At 32.3% G+C, this 15,188-nt stretch overlaps 1 protein-coding gene across 1 annotated transcript; it reads left to right on the top strand.

Moving 5' to 3' along the window:
* The first annotated feature begins 11,925 nt into the window (after positions 1-11,925).
* On the top strand, positions 11,926-13,552 carry LOC113768630. The gene is made up of 2 exons (XM_027313067.1): positions 11,926-12,432; positions 12,520-13,552. Exons 1-2 carry the CDS (start codon positions 12,141-12,143, stop codon positions 13,107-13,109), a joined length of 882 nt encoding a protein of 293 aa, XP_027168868.1. The 5' UTR covers positions 11,926-12,140; the 3' UTR covers positions 13,110-13,552.
* The last annotated feature ends 1,636 nt before the right edge of the window (positions 13,553-15,188 follow it).

Here is a 15,188-nt window from a genome sequence, read left to right as displayed (position 1 = left end):
AAAAAATACTATAGTGAGCGGACTTGACCCGGACCGCCACTCCGTCGACAAAAAAAAAAAAAAAAAATCACCCCAGAGGTGACAAATCCCACATTACCAATACACCCCTGAAAAGAAACACTAGTAACTCCAAAATACAATAAAAGAGTGTCCAATGTAAATAGGAATAGACCAATGCTAAAACCGTAATATCAACTGATTCTGAGTTCAACGACCACAATACCAAACCAATTGCTCTACTGTATCAGCAACAATTGCAAATCCAAAACCGTTTAAAATAAATTTAAATATAATTGGCCAAGCAGAAAACGAAGCCCACATCCAGGCGGAGACCACCAAGGCCAGTTCACCATTCATGTCAGCAGAAGCCAATCACCTACCGCCACATGGGCGGACGACGATTCCTACGTATCATCATGGGAGCTCTCACCCTTAGTCTATATGGTAGATAATGATTTTGTCATAGCATTAATTTATTCTTTGAAGGAAAATCTGTATAAGAAGTTTGTTGGTATAAATTATCAGACACTAATTCAGACAGGAAGTTTGTGTATAAGAGGGCTGAAGGATAAATATATATAAATATATATATATATAGACACACACACAAGAAGAGGACAGTTTGATACAGAGCGGAGGAATGAGAGTTTGTAACAAACTAAGAGCTTCTTCAAGAAAGAGGTGGATGTAGTTGACACACAACACTACTAGTAGTTTCCAAAGCATCAAGAATGAGAGATCGGACAATTAAAATGATGACTAAGAAATGAATGACAAAAAAATAATTCGAATTAGCAAAGAAAATGTGAGTGTTGTTAAGTTGTATTTTCAAGTTGCTTTTATGTAAAGTTAAGAGCTAGTTTATTAAACAAATCATGAAAGGAGTATAGAATTTTAACTAGCTCTGGAGTTATACATATCATCATCCCAAGAAAAATAGATAGATATCTGTAATGATGCCAAGTCTTCTTGAAATCATTAGCTGGACTTGTTATGGCCTATGGGGCAAATTTATAGTAGTTAGAAACAATCACTGAAGAAGATATATAATTTTGAATTTGGACATTCATATTTTGTTTGTTTAAAAGTTTGATTAATATGTCCAGAAGCAGTTAGAAAACTATTAACTTAGTTTTATGCTGTTCTTCTCATTTGCCCAAAAAAAAAAGGCAAAAGACGGATGATAAAATACAAATTTGCAAGTCAAACTTGAATGAATATTCCCCAAAAATAATTAGAAAACTATACCGTAGGCACGAGCCTAATTACCCTCTTAAAAGTTATAAAGGGGCCTATTAGTGCATAAGAGTAAACAACTAAGAGTTAGTTTGTTAAACAAATCATGAGCTAGTTTATTTAACGTATACTTTCAGCATTTAAGAGCTAGTTTATTAAACAAATCATGAGAGGAGTAGAGAATTTTAACTACCTCTAGAGTTATACATATCGTCATCCAAGAAAAATAGAAAGATAAGTATATTTGTTTGATATGTACTTTCAACAATTTTCATTCGGCATTGTGTGAAATAGACTCCCTAGAGGCTAGAATTATACATATAGTCGTCCAAAAAAAAAAAAAAGGAAGATAGCTATATTTAATTGAGGCCTCCTTTCCTTTCAGCATTGTTCATTTATAGGTTTATCTGCAGTTTTGCCATTGTCGTAGTAATAAAATAAAGGGTAAACAACAAAAAAGCCTCCAGTAGTATAGCTATCTTACAGAAAAACCTCCTATGATTTTAAATCATACACATCGGTACCTCATAGTTTGAAGTAAAGTGAAAAATTAATGGAAATCGTTAAATTTAACGTGTGTGACCTAAACGCGCTTGAAATGAGCGTGGTTCTTCCAAAAATAATTTTTTAAGGCAAATTTTGACCTGAAATACCTATTTTGCCCCTCATACCTTAATAAAAACAACCATGATTCTTCTTCAAATTTGCTTCAAACTTGTAGAAATCGACATTTTTTGCTTATATTATTAGTGAATGAAACTAATGAAAAAGCCATTTGTTTTAGGCTATTTTTTGCTTATATTATTAAGGTATTTCTGTCGTTTCACTTGAAACCGTTTGTTTTAACGATTTCCGTCAATGTTCAAATTACTTCAAACCATGGGGTACCAACACGCATGATTTGAAATTATAGGGGGCTTTTCTGTAAGATAGTTATATCACAGGGGTTTTTTTGTTGTTTACCCTAAAATAAATTTAACATAATTATTGGAAATTCGTTCAAAAATTTTAACTAGATTTTAGGTTATACATGTAGTCATCCAACAAAACAACTAGATAGCTATACTTGGTTGAGGGCCCCTTTTTAGCATTGTTAATCTATACGTTTATCATGCTTGGTATTGTTCATTTATAGGTTTATTTGCCATTTGCCGTTGTTGTAGTAATAAAATAAATTTAACATAAGTCTTGGAAATTCGTTCGAGAATTTTAACTAGACACTTAAGTTATACATGTAAAAAGCAAAAATGGTAAAATACAGAAAAGTCATCTGTGGTAAACCTAATACACAAAAAAACCTCCCGTGGTTTCAAAATATACAACACGACACCCCGTACTTTGAACTAAATTATAAAGATGACGGAATCCGTCAAATTCAACGGAAATGACTTATTGCAACCTAAAAAAAAAATTTATATCAATTTTTAACAAATATACCTGTTCTACCCCTTAACCCTCAATTCTCTCTATCTAGAGAACAAAACAAATAATTTTTTTGAGCTGTCTTTTGCTTAATTATATCAGGGCATTTTGATCATTTCGTCCATTTCCGTTGAGTTTAATGGATTCCGTCACCTTTACAATTTAGTTCAAAATACGGGGTGTTGTATTGTATATTTTAAAACCATGAGAGGCTTTTCTGTGTATTAGGTTTACCATAGGGGGCTTTTTTAATTTTTACCCAAACAAAAAGATAGCTATATTTGGTTGAGGCACCTTTTCAGCATTGTTCATTTATAGGTTTGTCTGCCAGACATGTGAATTGACATTGGCCATATGGTTTGGAGTCTCCCCTGGTCCCCTTCATCTCTTTGTAAAATTTGGAGTCTCCAGGAGAATCAAAGGTTTATCTGCCAGGCATGTGAATTGACACTGGCCGTATGGTTTGGAGCCTTTAAAATTTGGAGCCTCCTGTAGAATCAAAATAAATTATGATGAATCTTGTCAAGGAAATCAAGCGAGGAAACTAATATAATATTAATGAAGGAAGTAAAGTGAGGGAACTAATATAATATTTGTTTTTGTACTTTTTTCTCACCTTTGGGATTTGAGTAGTACAAAATTTGGTTGGGATTGACTAACTTCACAACTTTTAGATATCTTATATCCTTACAATATATAAGAGGTACTTTTGCCTTACTGTTCAAGGCCAGTTTCATCTGCTCTTCCAAGGCCTTACCCGTCATTTTGCCCTCCATCCGGTGTTGCTGATATATTTTCTCCTCCTCTTACGCAGGACAATTTTGTGTGTAAGAAGTGGAGATTTTTTACCTTCATATTATGCTTTTGCCCTTGATCTACTTATTGTTCCTTTGTTTACCCTCAATAAATTCTTTTTTTTTATGGTGCTGTGAGTGTTATGAAATTGGGCTTTTTTGTCAATTTCTTTGACAAGATTGCTGGGTTAAATCAACAAACAGTAATCTCAGTCTCCAATTTACACTTTCCTCCTTAAAGATGCCTTTCTTGTGGATTATAAGATTTTAGCTTGAGGTCATCATTGGAAAGTAAATTTTATGCCCCCACTTGCATGAATCTGCTGTTCCCAATGCCATATTAAGCACAATGGTATACAGATTAGTCATGCGCATATGTATTGTACTGATCTCCGTCAATTTGCTTTGTTCTATTTGCTTTCATCTCCCACTGCTTTGCTTCCTTTGCATTGCCGCTGCTGTTACTCATCCTTTTACTTCCTTCTGTTTTATATTTTATATTATATATTTCCTCATTTTTGTTCCACCAAATCTGGATAATGATCCCGCACATATAATGCACCTGAACACGATTACGCTCCGTCTGCGCAAAACACTAAGCTTAAACTTATAATAAACTTTTACCATCCACTAACAAATTACGTTTGACCAAACTAACTTATAAAACTCAATGCTCAGTTCAAAATAAAACAATACTATACACATGTGAACAAAGATTCCAACTATACAAAAAAAAAAAAAAAAAAACAACAACAAAAAGCTGCAGCTTCACAGACATCTTTTACATAAAATAATTTCTGCAACTCACAATTAGCTACATAAATAAACAAACATTTTCCCATGTTTTACTTCAGAAAATTTAACCCAAGTAACTTTCCCATGTTTTACTGCCAATCTTTCCACACAAGCATTTTCCTAATACCTAAAACAAAACAGGCCAACCCCCAGGCACCACCCGCGCCTCGCGCGGAAAAAACAACCTAGTACTATAAGATAAGCAAAGCCCAAAGTTACTGTAACAACTCCCCTTACTGACACATGATATTATGGGTGAATTTTGAGTTTTTCTTTTGCTTTCTTTATGAATTTGGCATTGTTTTATAAGGTTGACTAGGGAAATAAGATCCTCTATCTACGGTTATAAAGCTCAAATATTTTTAATAGACTTTTCAAACTCTAGATTTTGGAGAGATATAATTCAATTGGAATATCATTTACATGATCATATCAAGTTATATTTGACTAATTAACTTAAGTTTTAATGTTATTATCACTTGTATTATTATTTGAATTTATATTTATATTTATTTTAATATGAATTATCATTTAAAGTTATATTTGACAAATTAAATTGCACTTGTTAAAAATCGTCGAATTGCATGAATTTTTTCAAATTGTTATATTCTTTGACATTTTGTTATTTTGTTAATGTAATGAAAAATATTATTTAAAATTAATTTCATATTATTACAAAGAAAAAGATTATCACCGCTGCTTAAGGTAGTGTACATTTTTCTGTTTCAAATTTATTTTACTTTGTTCATATTAAAATATTTGGTAGCATTTGACTTTATGTTCATATATTTTTGTTATCAATTCTATTTTAATTCATTTATAGCTTAATATGTGTTATTTATTACAATTAATTTTTTCCTTTCTTAATCAAAGGAATGCATTAACATCTAAATGACAAAAATATGTGTATTTCTATTATATTTCACTAAAATGCTCTTTGTTGGTGTTTTCATGGTAACAATTAGATTTGCATTTTTTTTCTTATTTTCTATGCTTTTAGATTATTAAATTATTCAATAAAACTATTACTCCTTCCGTCCTATTGATAGTGTTGTGCTTCCTTTTTTATTTGTTCCAAAATGATTGTCACTTACTAAAATTGGCAATGAAATCTTTCACACATTTCTATTCCATACCCTTCAATGTGGCAGCCCTTTCTTATCTTTTAGTGGGCCCAATTATGCACTTACCAAGTACCAACACTGCACTTAATAGTTCGTGACTTCCATGTGGAATGCAAATACCAATCGTAAGGATGGCAATTAAATGGGGGTAGGTGGCTACGGGCACCCGCCCCGCGGGGGGCTAATTGGGCGGGGGTGGGGGGAATTTTTTCCCCCCACTTAGAAATGGGGCGGGGGCCCCGCCCCGCCACTCGCTTTAAAAAAATAAAAAAATAAAATATATATATATATATAATATATAATTTAATTAGTTACAAATTTATGATAATGATATTATTAGTTATATGTATTACATAATGTATATAAGTATATGTAATATAATTGATATTATCAATTATACTAATAATTATATATATGTACTAATACGAATTATTAATTGGTTATACTAAATTTACTAATACATTTATACTAAATCCCTAATTACACTTAATACAATAACATTTTTTTCTCAAAAAAAGTACAAGCACAATAATGAATTAGTGATTGTATTTGTGCAAAAAGTGTAAACTTGACTGCTTTAGTTGTATTTATTTTATCATGTTGGATTGTATTCAAATAACTTTTGTTGATTGTTTTTATAAGTTTCAATTGTGAAATTACAATGAATAATAATTTGGTGATGTGTTGATATTTTAGTACTTAATTATTTGCTAAAATTTAACTATAATAAAATTATATAACAGATTTTTATTAACCCCACGGAGGAAGCCGGGGGGGGGGGAATTTGTAGGCAACCCCAACCCCGCCCCCCATTGCCATCCTTAAACAATCGTGCATGACACTTTCCTCTAAAGTAGTGTGCGGACATTTCATTCTTTTGGGTCCCACATGTCTTATCACACCTTCCGGCTTTTTTATCATTCAACCATGTATGAATACATTGAAAGTCAAGCCGGGTATTACCGGAACTTAAACGCAAATCATTTAAAAGTCTTGCACTGTTGATAATAATTGCTAGTCCCGAAATGTGACACACTTTCTGAGACGGAGGGAGTATTTATTATAAGTTCTAATTTGGAGAGAAAAATGGTTTTCCAAACTTATTACATTATTAGATTATTCAACAAGTCAACTTATTAGATTATTCAACAAGCTCTTGGGCTGGTGGCCACCACCAAGCCCTTCAGGCTTTGGTGGGGTGGGAGGCAAGGGTTCTGTTCCCATCGGTCCCCGTAGGTTCAGTTGAGTCTTCCCCTAGTTAGAGTAGGAGTAGAAGTAAGGATGACAATTGACAAAAAAAAAAAAAAAAAAAAGTCAACTTATAGATTGCTTGGTTCTCCTATTTTTCTTTTGCTTTGCTTGTAATAAGTCATAAGTCATAAGTCATATAATATAATCATTATTCAACTACTCAACTTTTTCTCAAACTTTTTCTCAATTATCTAATCAAATTAGATACTTACATTTTCTTCAATGTTAGGTTATCCTTTACAAGAAAGTCAAATTTTTGATGAATTATCAATTATACTTCATCTATTTATAACCATTAGATTGAAAGACAGAGTACTAGTTTAATTTAACTTTCATAAACTAGCTTTTTAGATGAAATTATTATCAACAAACTAACCTTGAATAGTATAGTATAGACCCTTACATACACTTCCAACTTTTATTGTGCTTCATATTTTTCTTGTTTTATTTCCTTCTCGTTCTCATATAGCAGAGAGAAAGCTTTCTTCACTTTCTTGTTTTCTCACATTTGGTAATACTATTTTTCTTATTTTTTTGCTTTGGCAAATCTATGCATTTACATCTTGCTGTAGTAACATATACTTTCTTTTGCATTTTTTGCGTTTTCCTTTTACAGCAATACTTTCGGTACTCAAAATTTTTGCTTTGCTTGTCACTTTACTCCAAGTTAGTTACTTCACTTATAACCAGAACGCCTAATGTTTGATAAAATACTGGTTAAGTTTCGTTGATATTCACAAGTTTCATAAGTAAACTATTACTAGCTATTTAGTATTGAACTATATACACTGTGTAACTTGTGATTGGAAACTCTGGGGATGAACATTGAAATTCGATTAAAACTTAAGTTAATTTGTTAAATATAACTTGGGATATGGTACTCCAATTGAATTATATCTCTCCAAAATCTAGAGTTTGAAAAGTCTATTAAATTATTTCAACTTTATATTATTGCATATAAATAAAATGGATGTAATTTCAAAAACAGAAAAAATATTTAAAATTGAATGCGACTTATTACAAAGATAAAGATTATTATTGCTGCCAAATGCATTGTACATTCTTCTCTTTTGCTTTTATTCATTAATAAATTAATATTTAACGACTTTTTAAATAATCTTAAAATATTTAGCACCAGTTAAACCTGTATAAACTAATTAGAATTGCCACCAATCACAATATACACTTTTCCTATCTATTTTATTTTATTTTATTTATGCGTTAATACTTGCTTTTTATTACAACGAATTTTTCCCTTTATTAACCAAAGCAATGCATTAAGATGCTTTTTATAATATATTTACACATGACACTCAACTCATAGACAATCCTTCAAATTTTGTTACCCTTGAACACTTTAGGGTGGACATTAGCTGTGCATACAGGCCTTACTAGTTCTCTAAATATGGGATGCAACTTAAACTGCAATGAATTAAATATAAAACCCAAAGTCCTGAACCAAACATGAATTATCTATATAATAATATAGTATTACTTCTTGGCAATAGTGTCACTTTTTAAAGTTCCTAATTTACTCTCAATTATATAGGTAAATTTTTCCTAATCTATTTCAAAAAACCCCTCATAATGCACGCTGTTATCTGTGTTAATATTAGTCACTAATATAACTTTCACCCAGAAAAAAAAAAAAAAAAACTCCTCCACACTTAACATGTAGTTATCCCTTGATATTACTTACAACTTCTCACATAACAAACACGAATTCTTCTCAACTTCTAGAATATAAAGGAATCTGACCCAGTAGAAAGACTTTTGTGGCAGAATGATTTTGATAATTATTTTTTTAATTAACTGTACGCATGTTAAAGTATGCTTTGATGACTAGTTCAAATAAATTAAGCATTAACATATTATAAGTATACTTTTACTAAAGTTAAGAAGGCAATGCAAACTATGTAATATGAATATCTACAAAATCAAGTGTTTTGTGTCTTGTGAAAATAAATTTCTTGATCATTTTCAAAATAACTCTCTATAGTTCCTTGGTCATTTCCATAATCCACCTATAATCATTTTACAGAGTAACATGCCCAAATGTATTGCACGTGTCTTCCAAAACTAGTTGAGAAAGGCCTTGTTCTCATTGCTTTAGATTTTACAAAATCTGATTATAAAAATTGGTTATGGAGAATAATCAAAATCAGTAAAAGTCATTTTTTGGATGATTATAAATTTTAATTTTTTGATCATTATAAAATCTATAATCATAATACAAAAAGAATCGAGAGTATCACAAAAATTAATTATTCAAAATTAGAATTTACAATTAGTTTATAATCTACCGAAAGCATGCCCAAAGTAAGTACAATTGATTTCTTAACTGATGCCCCCTCAATCATTTGACGCCTCTGGTTTCAACTCTAAAAGTCATTTCAATCATCAAATTTGCGTTGACTAATTCCCTCGTGGTACAAATTTTCATGCATCTACATGACATAGAATCTAATATTTGATTTCCTGATTACTAGTTCAGATTCAAGGTCAATTGAAAATTTGTAGACAGCAATAATATAAGGAATCCTAGGTCATCATTTTCTTGACTTCAACTTTATTCTGTTGAGTGCTTCTAGGACTAACCAAAGCTGCAGGGAACTATCTGTACAGCCAAGGGACCATATCCCTTTGCAATTTTCTGTTTGTTGTGTCTTCCCTTGCCTTATCTCGAACATTACAAATCCAAATCTCTTATGAAAACTTGAAAATTTTCATCATCAAGACGGATTCAATTCCTTTATGAGTCGCATCTTTTTCATCTTTTATGACCAAAATGGATGAATGAACCTGAAAGCCCTCTCTTTTTTTGTTTTTCTAAAACAGCTTACGAGACGGTTTTTGAAATCGTTAACTAAGAGTTATTAAAGGTTGCGTTTGAATAGAAAGATTTGATGAAAAATTTAAAATTCTCTAAAATTTCACTAAATTGTTTAAATTACTTGGGAGATATTTGAACTTGTAATCCACCAATCCTTTAAGTACATTTAAACATTAAAATAATTGGTGGATAATAAATTTATATACCTCTTGATTCATATATACAACCTAGAGACATTTGAGAGAATTTTAAATTTTTTTGTCAAATCTCTCAATTCAAAGAAGCCAAAAAAGATTTTTTTTTCTTTTTGTTAAAAAAATAGAAAAATGAAAACCATTATGGAACTGGGCTCAAGTTTTTTTTGTTGTTGGAATTAATCTTGTTCATGTAAAATAATTTTACAGCAGAAATGATAGCACTAGCAGCAAAGATAACGATATTGGAACTCCACTTTTTTCCCTTATCTTGGACACTATATTTGTTTCATATTTATTTATAAGAACTATAGAAATAATGTACTGCTAATGATAAAAATTGGAGTGCCAATATCATCACTTATTAGGCTGATGAGCATACTTTAGAATGACTAGAGCAAACACAAATAAGTAGATAATCTTGTTTCTATATTTTAAATGGGGTTTATTTTTGTTTTCATTATTATTTTTTGTGTTTGGTGGAGAGGGTGGGAACTTTATATTGAGTGGAGGAGGAGGAGTAGGATTTATTGGAGTTTGAAGAATGAGAAAGAAGAAAAGAAACCAATAGACATGGACCAAAAGCTTTTGAAAAGGGAAAATAATACACAGCACTTGTCTACCTATTAACAACATATGGCATGTAAATGTGTTTGGAGAAGAGGGACCATTAGAAGGCACTGCATGTAGCTTCACCTTTTCATATTTGTTCCATTCCTTTTAGATAACTAATTTTCTGCTGTTTTTTTGCTAATTTTGTTTATTCAAAAATTGGTATGTCCACACAGATAAGTCCATTATTAATCATCCCCACATTGTTTTGGTCAAGTCCCGAGAGCCCCAACCCTATTAACTGTCATAATGGTCCAAGAAAAAAGAAACAACCATGTGAAAGCTTTCTTTCTTTCTTTCTTTCTTGCTCTTTCTGAAATGGAACCTGAATTAAATTAAAAAGGAGTATTCAAAGAAAAATATGTCCACCTACATCAGTAGCTGTAGAAATTTCGTGGGATTTCACAATCTTTGTCTGTTAATCTACTACCGATTTCATTAGAAAGGACAGATCTAACAGTTGCTGGTCATTTAGCTTTTGTTTGCAGTTTGTCCTGAACTTAGCTAACTAAATTCAGAAGATAATTAAGCATGGACCAGATCTGCAACTGCCACTTTATTTTACAGACTTAGTCAGCCAGTACCATTCCCTATGGATTCCTCTCCTACTTACCTGTTACACCATCTAGGTCAAGGATAGATGTAGCAATATAATCTCTGTCACACACATGTTATGATTTTCATTGCTTCAAACTTCTCAATCCTTCACTTTAAGATGATTGTCTTGTGTTCATTTGGCAACCAAACAATAAAAGTTGCATGCAACCACTGCCATCTGCATTTTATAGTTCCAACAAATTGGTTGACAATTTGGGTCAGTGACTTTCTCTAGATTATTTATGATAATAAATGGCTAACTTGCACTTAAATCTCTCATTAAGTCTAATGTAACTTTAGTATGAAAGTAAACTCTTTAAAGTGAAATAGAATTAATTTGTCATTTGAATGTAGCTTAAACCTAAATGATAGGCAGTTAATAAGGCCTATACATGACCTAGAGTTGATGATTAGCCAAAGTGATCAATTTGCAATCTGATGGTATTACATATTCAATATTATAAACTCACTCTAACTTTATATGTTATTCATCAATTGGAATTGTATTAGGATTACACGGTTTGAAAGATGAAATCAAACATTTAAAAGTGGATATTTAAGTAAAAATTTGACTATGTTATATGCTGGTACAGCCAACTGTCTACCAGTAGTACTTTCCAAACAAGGTTAATAAAAAGTTTGAAGTGTCACATTGGAAAACAAACTCTATGTTACTATCATCCTTTCCTTTAACCCTTTTACCTTTAATAAATTTTGACTGGTCTTCATTAACCCTCAACTTCGCACATGTGCTGTCATGCATTGAAGAGGAGTTGAAATTGTACGCAGAAACCTATGCCCATAATCTGATGAAGATTGCTTCTCTGCATCTTTACCATGCACGGAAGTAAGTATTTTAACTGTTAACAGAATCAAGCATACCTTGGATTCAGAAAATTTGTCTTCTTGAAAAGAATATTGAATAGATTATACTCCAATAACCAATGATACACAAAAAGCAATAATACTACCAGGTAAAATTAAAATAATGCCAGGTAAGAAGACATATGATAATTCAATATAAAAGGGTAGCTCTTCACTCACTCTTATTCATCTGCCATCTACATGCTAGTTTGTAGACACGTTGTTTATTTTGAGGTTTCATTAATGCTGCCAAGAACAACTTTGGCAGCATCTGTAACTGAATAACATTTAGTGACTAAGATCTCTTCTACTTCTATGTCAATACACTTCTCCAAACCCCTCATTTTCCTCATCTTGTGGGCTAATTCCATTTCCAACGGAAGTGTTGTGTTCAAGCTTTGAAAAGCTCCAGTCAGTAATGATGCAGGACCAAGTTCTCATTCCTGCCTGCTTTTCATCCAGTGAGAAGCTGATGGATGATTCAGCTGGAGTAACCAGGTCAGGACAGAGTGTTTTCATGTCAGTTTATCGGACAAAAATTGCAGATCAATGCAGGTTGATCACCATTACTTGGTGCAAAAATTTGCTACTCCATGGCCTTTCTGTTTCAGTTGAAGGGCCTGAAGGAGAGAGCCAGTATACATGCAAAGTTGAGCTGAAGCCATGGTACTTCTGGAGAAAACAAGGATCAAAACGCTTTCTTGTTGAAGGTAAGCCTGTTGACATCTTTTGGGATCTCAAGGCTGCAAAGTTTAATGGTGAGACAGAGCCAAGCTCTGAGTATTATGTTGCAGTAGTTTATGATGAAGAAGTTGTGCTACTTATTGGTGACTTGAAGAAGGATGCCTATAGGAAGACAGGCTGCAGACCAGCTCTTATTGATCCCCTTTTAGTATCAAGGAAAGAACATATATTTGGTAAGAAGAAGTTTTTCACTAGCGTTAAGTTTCATGAGAAGGGGAGAATACATGAGATTGCAATTGAGTGCAAAAGCCGAAGCAACAACAGTGGGAACCTCAGTAATGCAAATTCTCCAAATGGGGTTGATCCTGAGATGGAGATAAGGATAGATGGGAATTTGGTTATTCATGTCAAACACCTGCAGTGGAAATTCAGAGGCAATGATTCAATTAAAATGAATAAAGTAAGATTAGAAGTGTATTGGGATGTTCATGATTGGCTATTTAGTCCTGGTTTAAGGCATGCACTGTTCATCTTCAAACCAACATTGGTATCATCATCTCCTTCATTAGTATCAACATCATCCTCTCCACCATTTGCATCTTCCTTGTCTTCACAAACAGTGAGTTCTGGTTCATTGGAGGGGTTTAGTGCAAGTGGTTCATCTGATTTTTGCCTGTTTCTCTATGCTTGGAGTTACAATTAGGCCAATGCTAATTCATTACATCATTATCATGATTATCATCAAAGCCAAAGAGCCATGGGAAAATGAGATGAGACTCAAGTCATGCGGGCCAATGTGGAATGTGGTGAGGATGAAGACTGGATTGAGATAGAACAGGCAAGCACATGGCATGGAAGTAGGGTCCAAAGAGGGGTTGGGATTTAGTTAACAGCTGGGATTGAACAAGTGGCATAATTGGAAAAGACAGGTTGCACAACATACATGCCCAATTATTCCTCATCTAGAGGCATCTCCATATTGTTTTCCTACAGCCAATCTTGATCTGACCTTGATAAGTGAGCACTTAGATGTGATATTTGTGATTTCTTAATTCTGTATACAGAATATTTTTCAATATTGTCATACTTCATTGTATATCTTCATTTGGCCAAACAATTGTGAATGTGATGCATATTTTGGAGCTTTTTGTGATGTGTATGACATAACAAACTAGAAAAGCTTGTACACCCACCCAAAGAAAGAAAAAGGATAATGAAAGGAATAAACAAGAAAAGCGGAAAAAAAAATAAATGTGCTGAGGTTCACTAATTCCTAACCTTTCCCCTTCAATTAATTATAGCTCTTCTTCAGCTGAAATTGGATGATATGTTAAAAGTAGAGTGGAGAGACATGCTCTTGATATGTATATGGTATCAAATTAACTTCACAATTCAAGATGTTCAATTTAGTTAACTTCAACAATACAAGATTACAAGCTTCTAAACAAGAAGTGGTTCCATTGCTGTTGTGGCCCAAAGGCTTTTACCTTTCTAGAAAACCGACCATTGCTTTTGTGGCCCAAATAATTTTACCAAGATACCTACCAAGTGACATAAATGAACATTGACTACTTGGCCTTACTGATATATCTACCTGAAAAGATCGATAGCCCACTTGATTATTGCAAGATATGTTTGATAATCTGATTTGGTATTTAAATTTAATAGATTAAGATTTTAATATATTCAGATACGTTTGATAACAAAAAATAGAACTTCTGAATGAATTAAGTGACGCTGAATTTTCTAAACAAAACTTGTTCCTAAAAATAACTGATAAGTTATTCACTTGTCACTTAATGTGATTACATTCAAATATATCAAATTGAATACTTAACCGTTCAATAATTTAATGAATTCAAATTTCAGATTTTATATTTTAGTTTTCATACTTCAATTTTACCAAATGCGGCACCCTACTACTGACTGCACACCTGACATAATATTGGGCTAAGGAAGATAAAACTAAGGATAGACAACCAATTGAAGGGGTCTTCTTCACCTTAAAAGATCCAATGAACCTTACAAGTTAGCAGCAGTAGTAAAGATAAATAATGAACAAATCAATTTCAATTAGAAACTCTGATCACAGGATTGACCAACTTTGGCCCCAATATTGTCTTTGGTAAAAAAATATGTATGAAATAAATATATATTTGTAGAACCACAACAAACTTCTAAAAACTATCTCACCAGCTTCACAAAGAATCAGCTGGATAAAACTTTAAACAGCACACCATCACACCGATAATTCAATGAGAACATGGATCTCTTTTGTTTTCATTTCGAGCCAAATCCGAACCATTTTGCCAAGAAGAAAGTATTCTTTCCACGATTGGTATCAGGTGCTTTAGCTGGTGTTACTGCAGGAGATTTTGTAGGTGTTGGTATAGGTTTACCTGTTAAAAAGAAATAAATGATGGTCACCAGCCAATTTGATGAGCTAGAAACATATGATCCGAATACATGAACTTGTTGAATCAAAAAAATTGAACTGACAATTTGGAAGTGCAGTACATAAGAGTAACATTTTTTTTGGGTTCAGAAACTGCATTATGGAGGATTATTATTACTTGCAGTTGGACCACCATGGGAATTGAGAAGAATAAATTTTTGGGTTTTTTCAATCTTTCATAATGCCTTTAATATATCTCTTCTTATTAATAATATTCTCATTTGAAAAGCAGACATTGACAAGAGAATGTAGCGTATGTCATTGCAAAAGTTATTAACCATTCATAATTATAACATGGAAAATTTGTATAATCTTCAGTAATAATCA

This window comes from Coffea eugenioides, chromosome 4 (genome assembly GCF_003713205.1).
Source record: "Coffea eugenioides isolate CCC68of chromosome 4, Ceug_1.0, whole genome shotgun sequence".
Taxonomy (NCBI): domain Eukaryota; kingdom Viridiplantae; phylum Streptophyta; class Magnoliopsida; order Gentianales; family Rubiaceae; genus Coffea; species Coffea eugenioides.
The sequence above is the reverse complement of the archived record's forward strand: the minus strand, read 5'-3'. Positions and strand labels throughout refer to the sequence as shown.

Bases quoted from the DNA above. Each gene is read 5' to 3' on its own strand.
- LOC113768630 (XM_027313067.1), top strand. From the start codon at position 12,141: ATGATGCAGGACCAAGTTCTCATTCCTGCCTGCTTTTCATCCAGTGAG. The intron at 12,433-12,519 runs GTAAGCCTGTTG...ATGTTGCAGTAG, and splicing joins AAAACGCTTTCTTGTTGAAG to TTTATGATGAAGAAGTTGTG.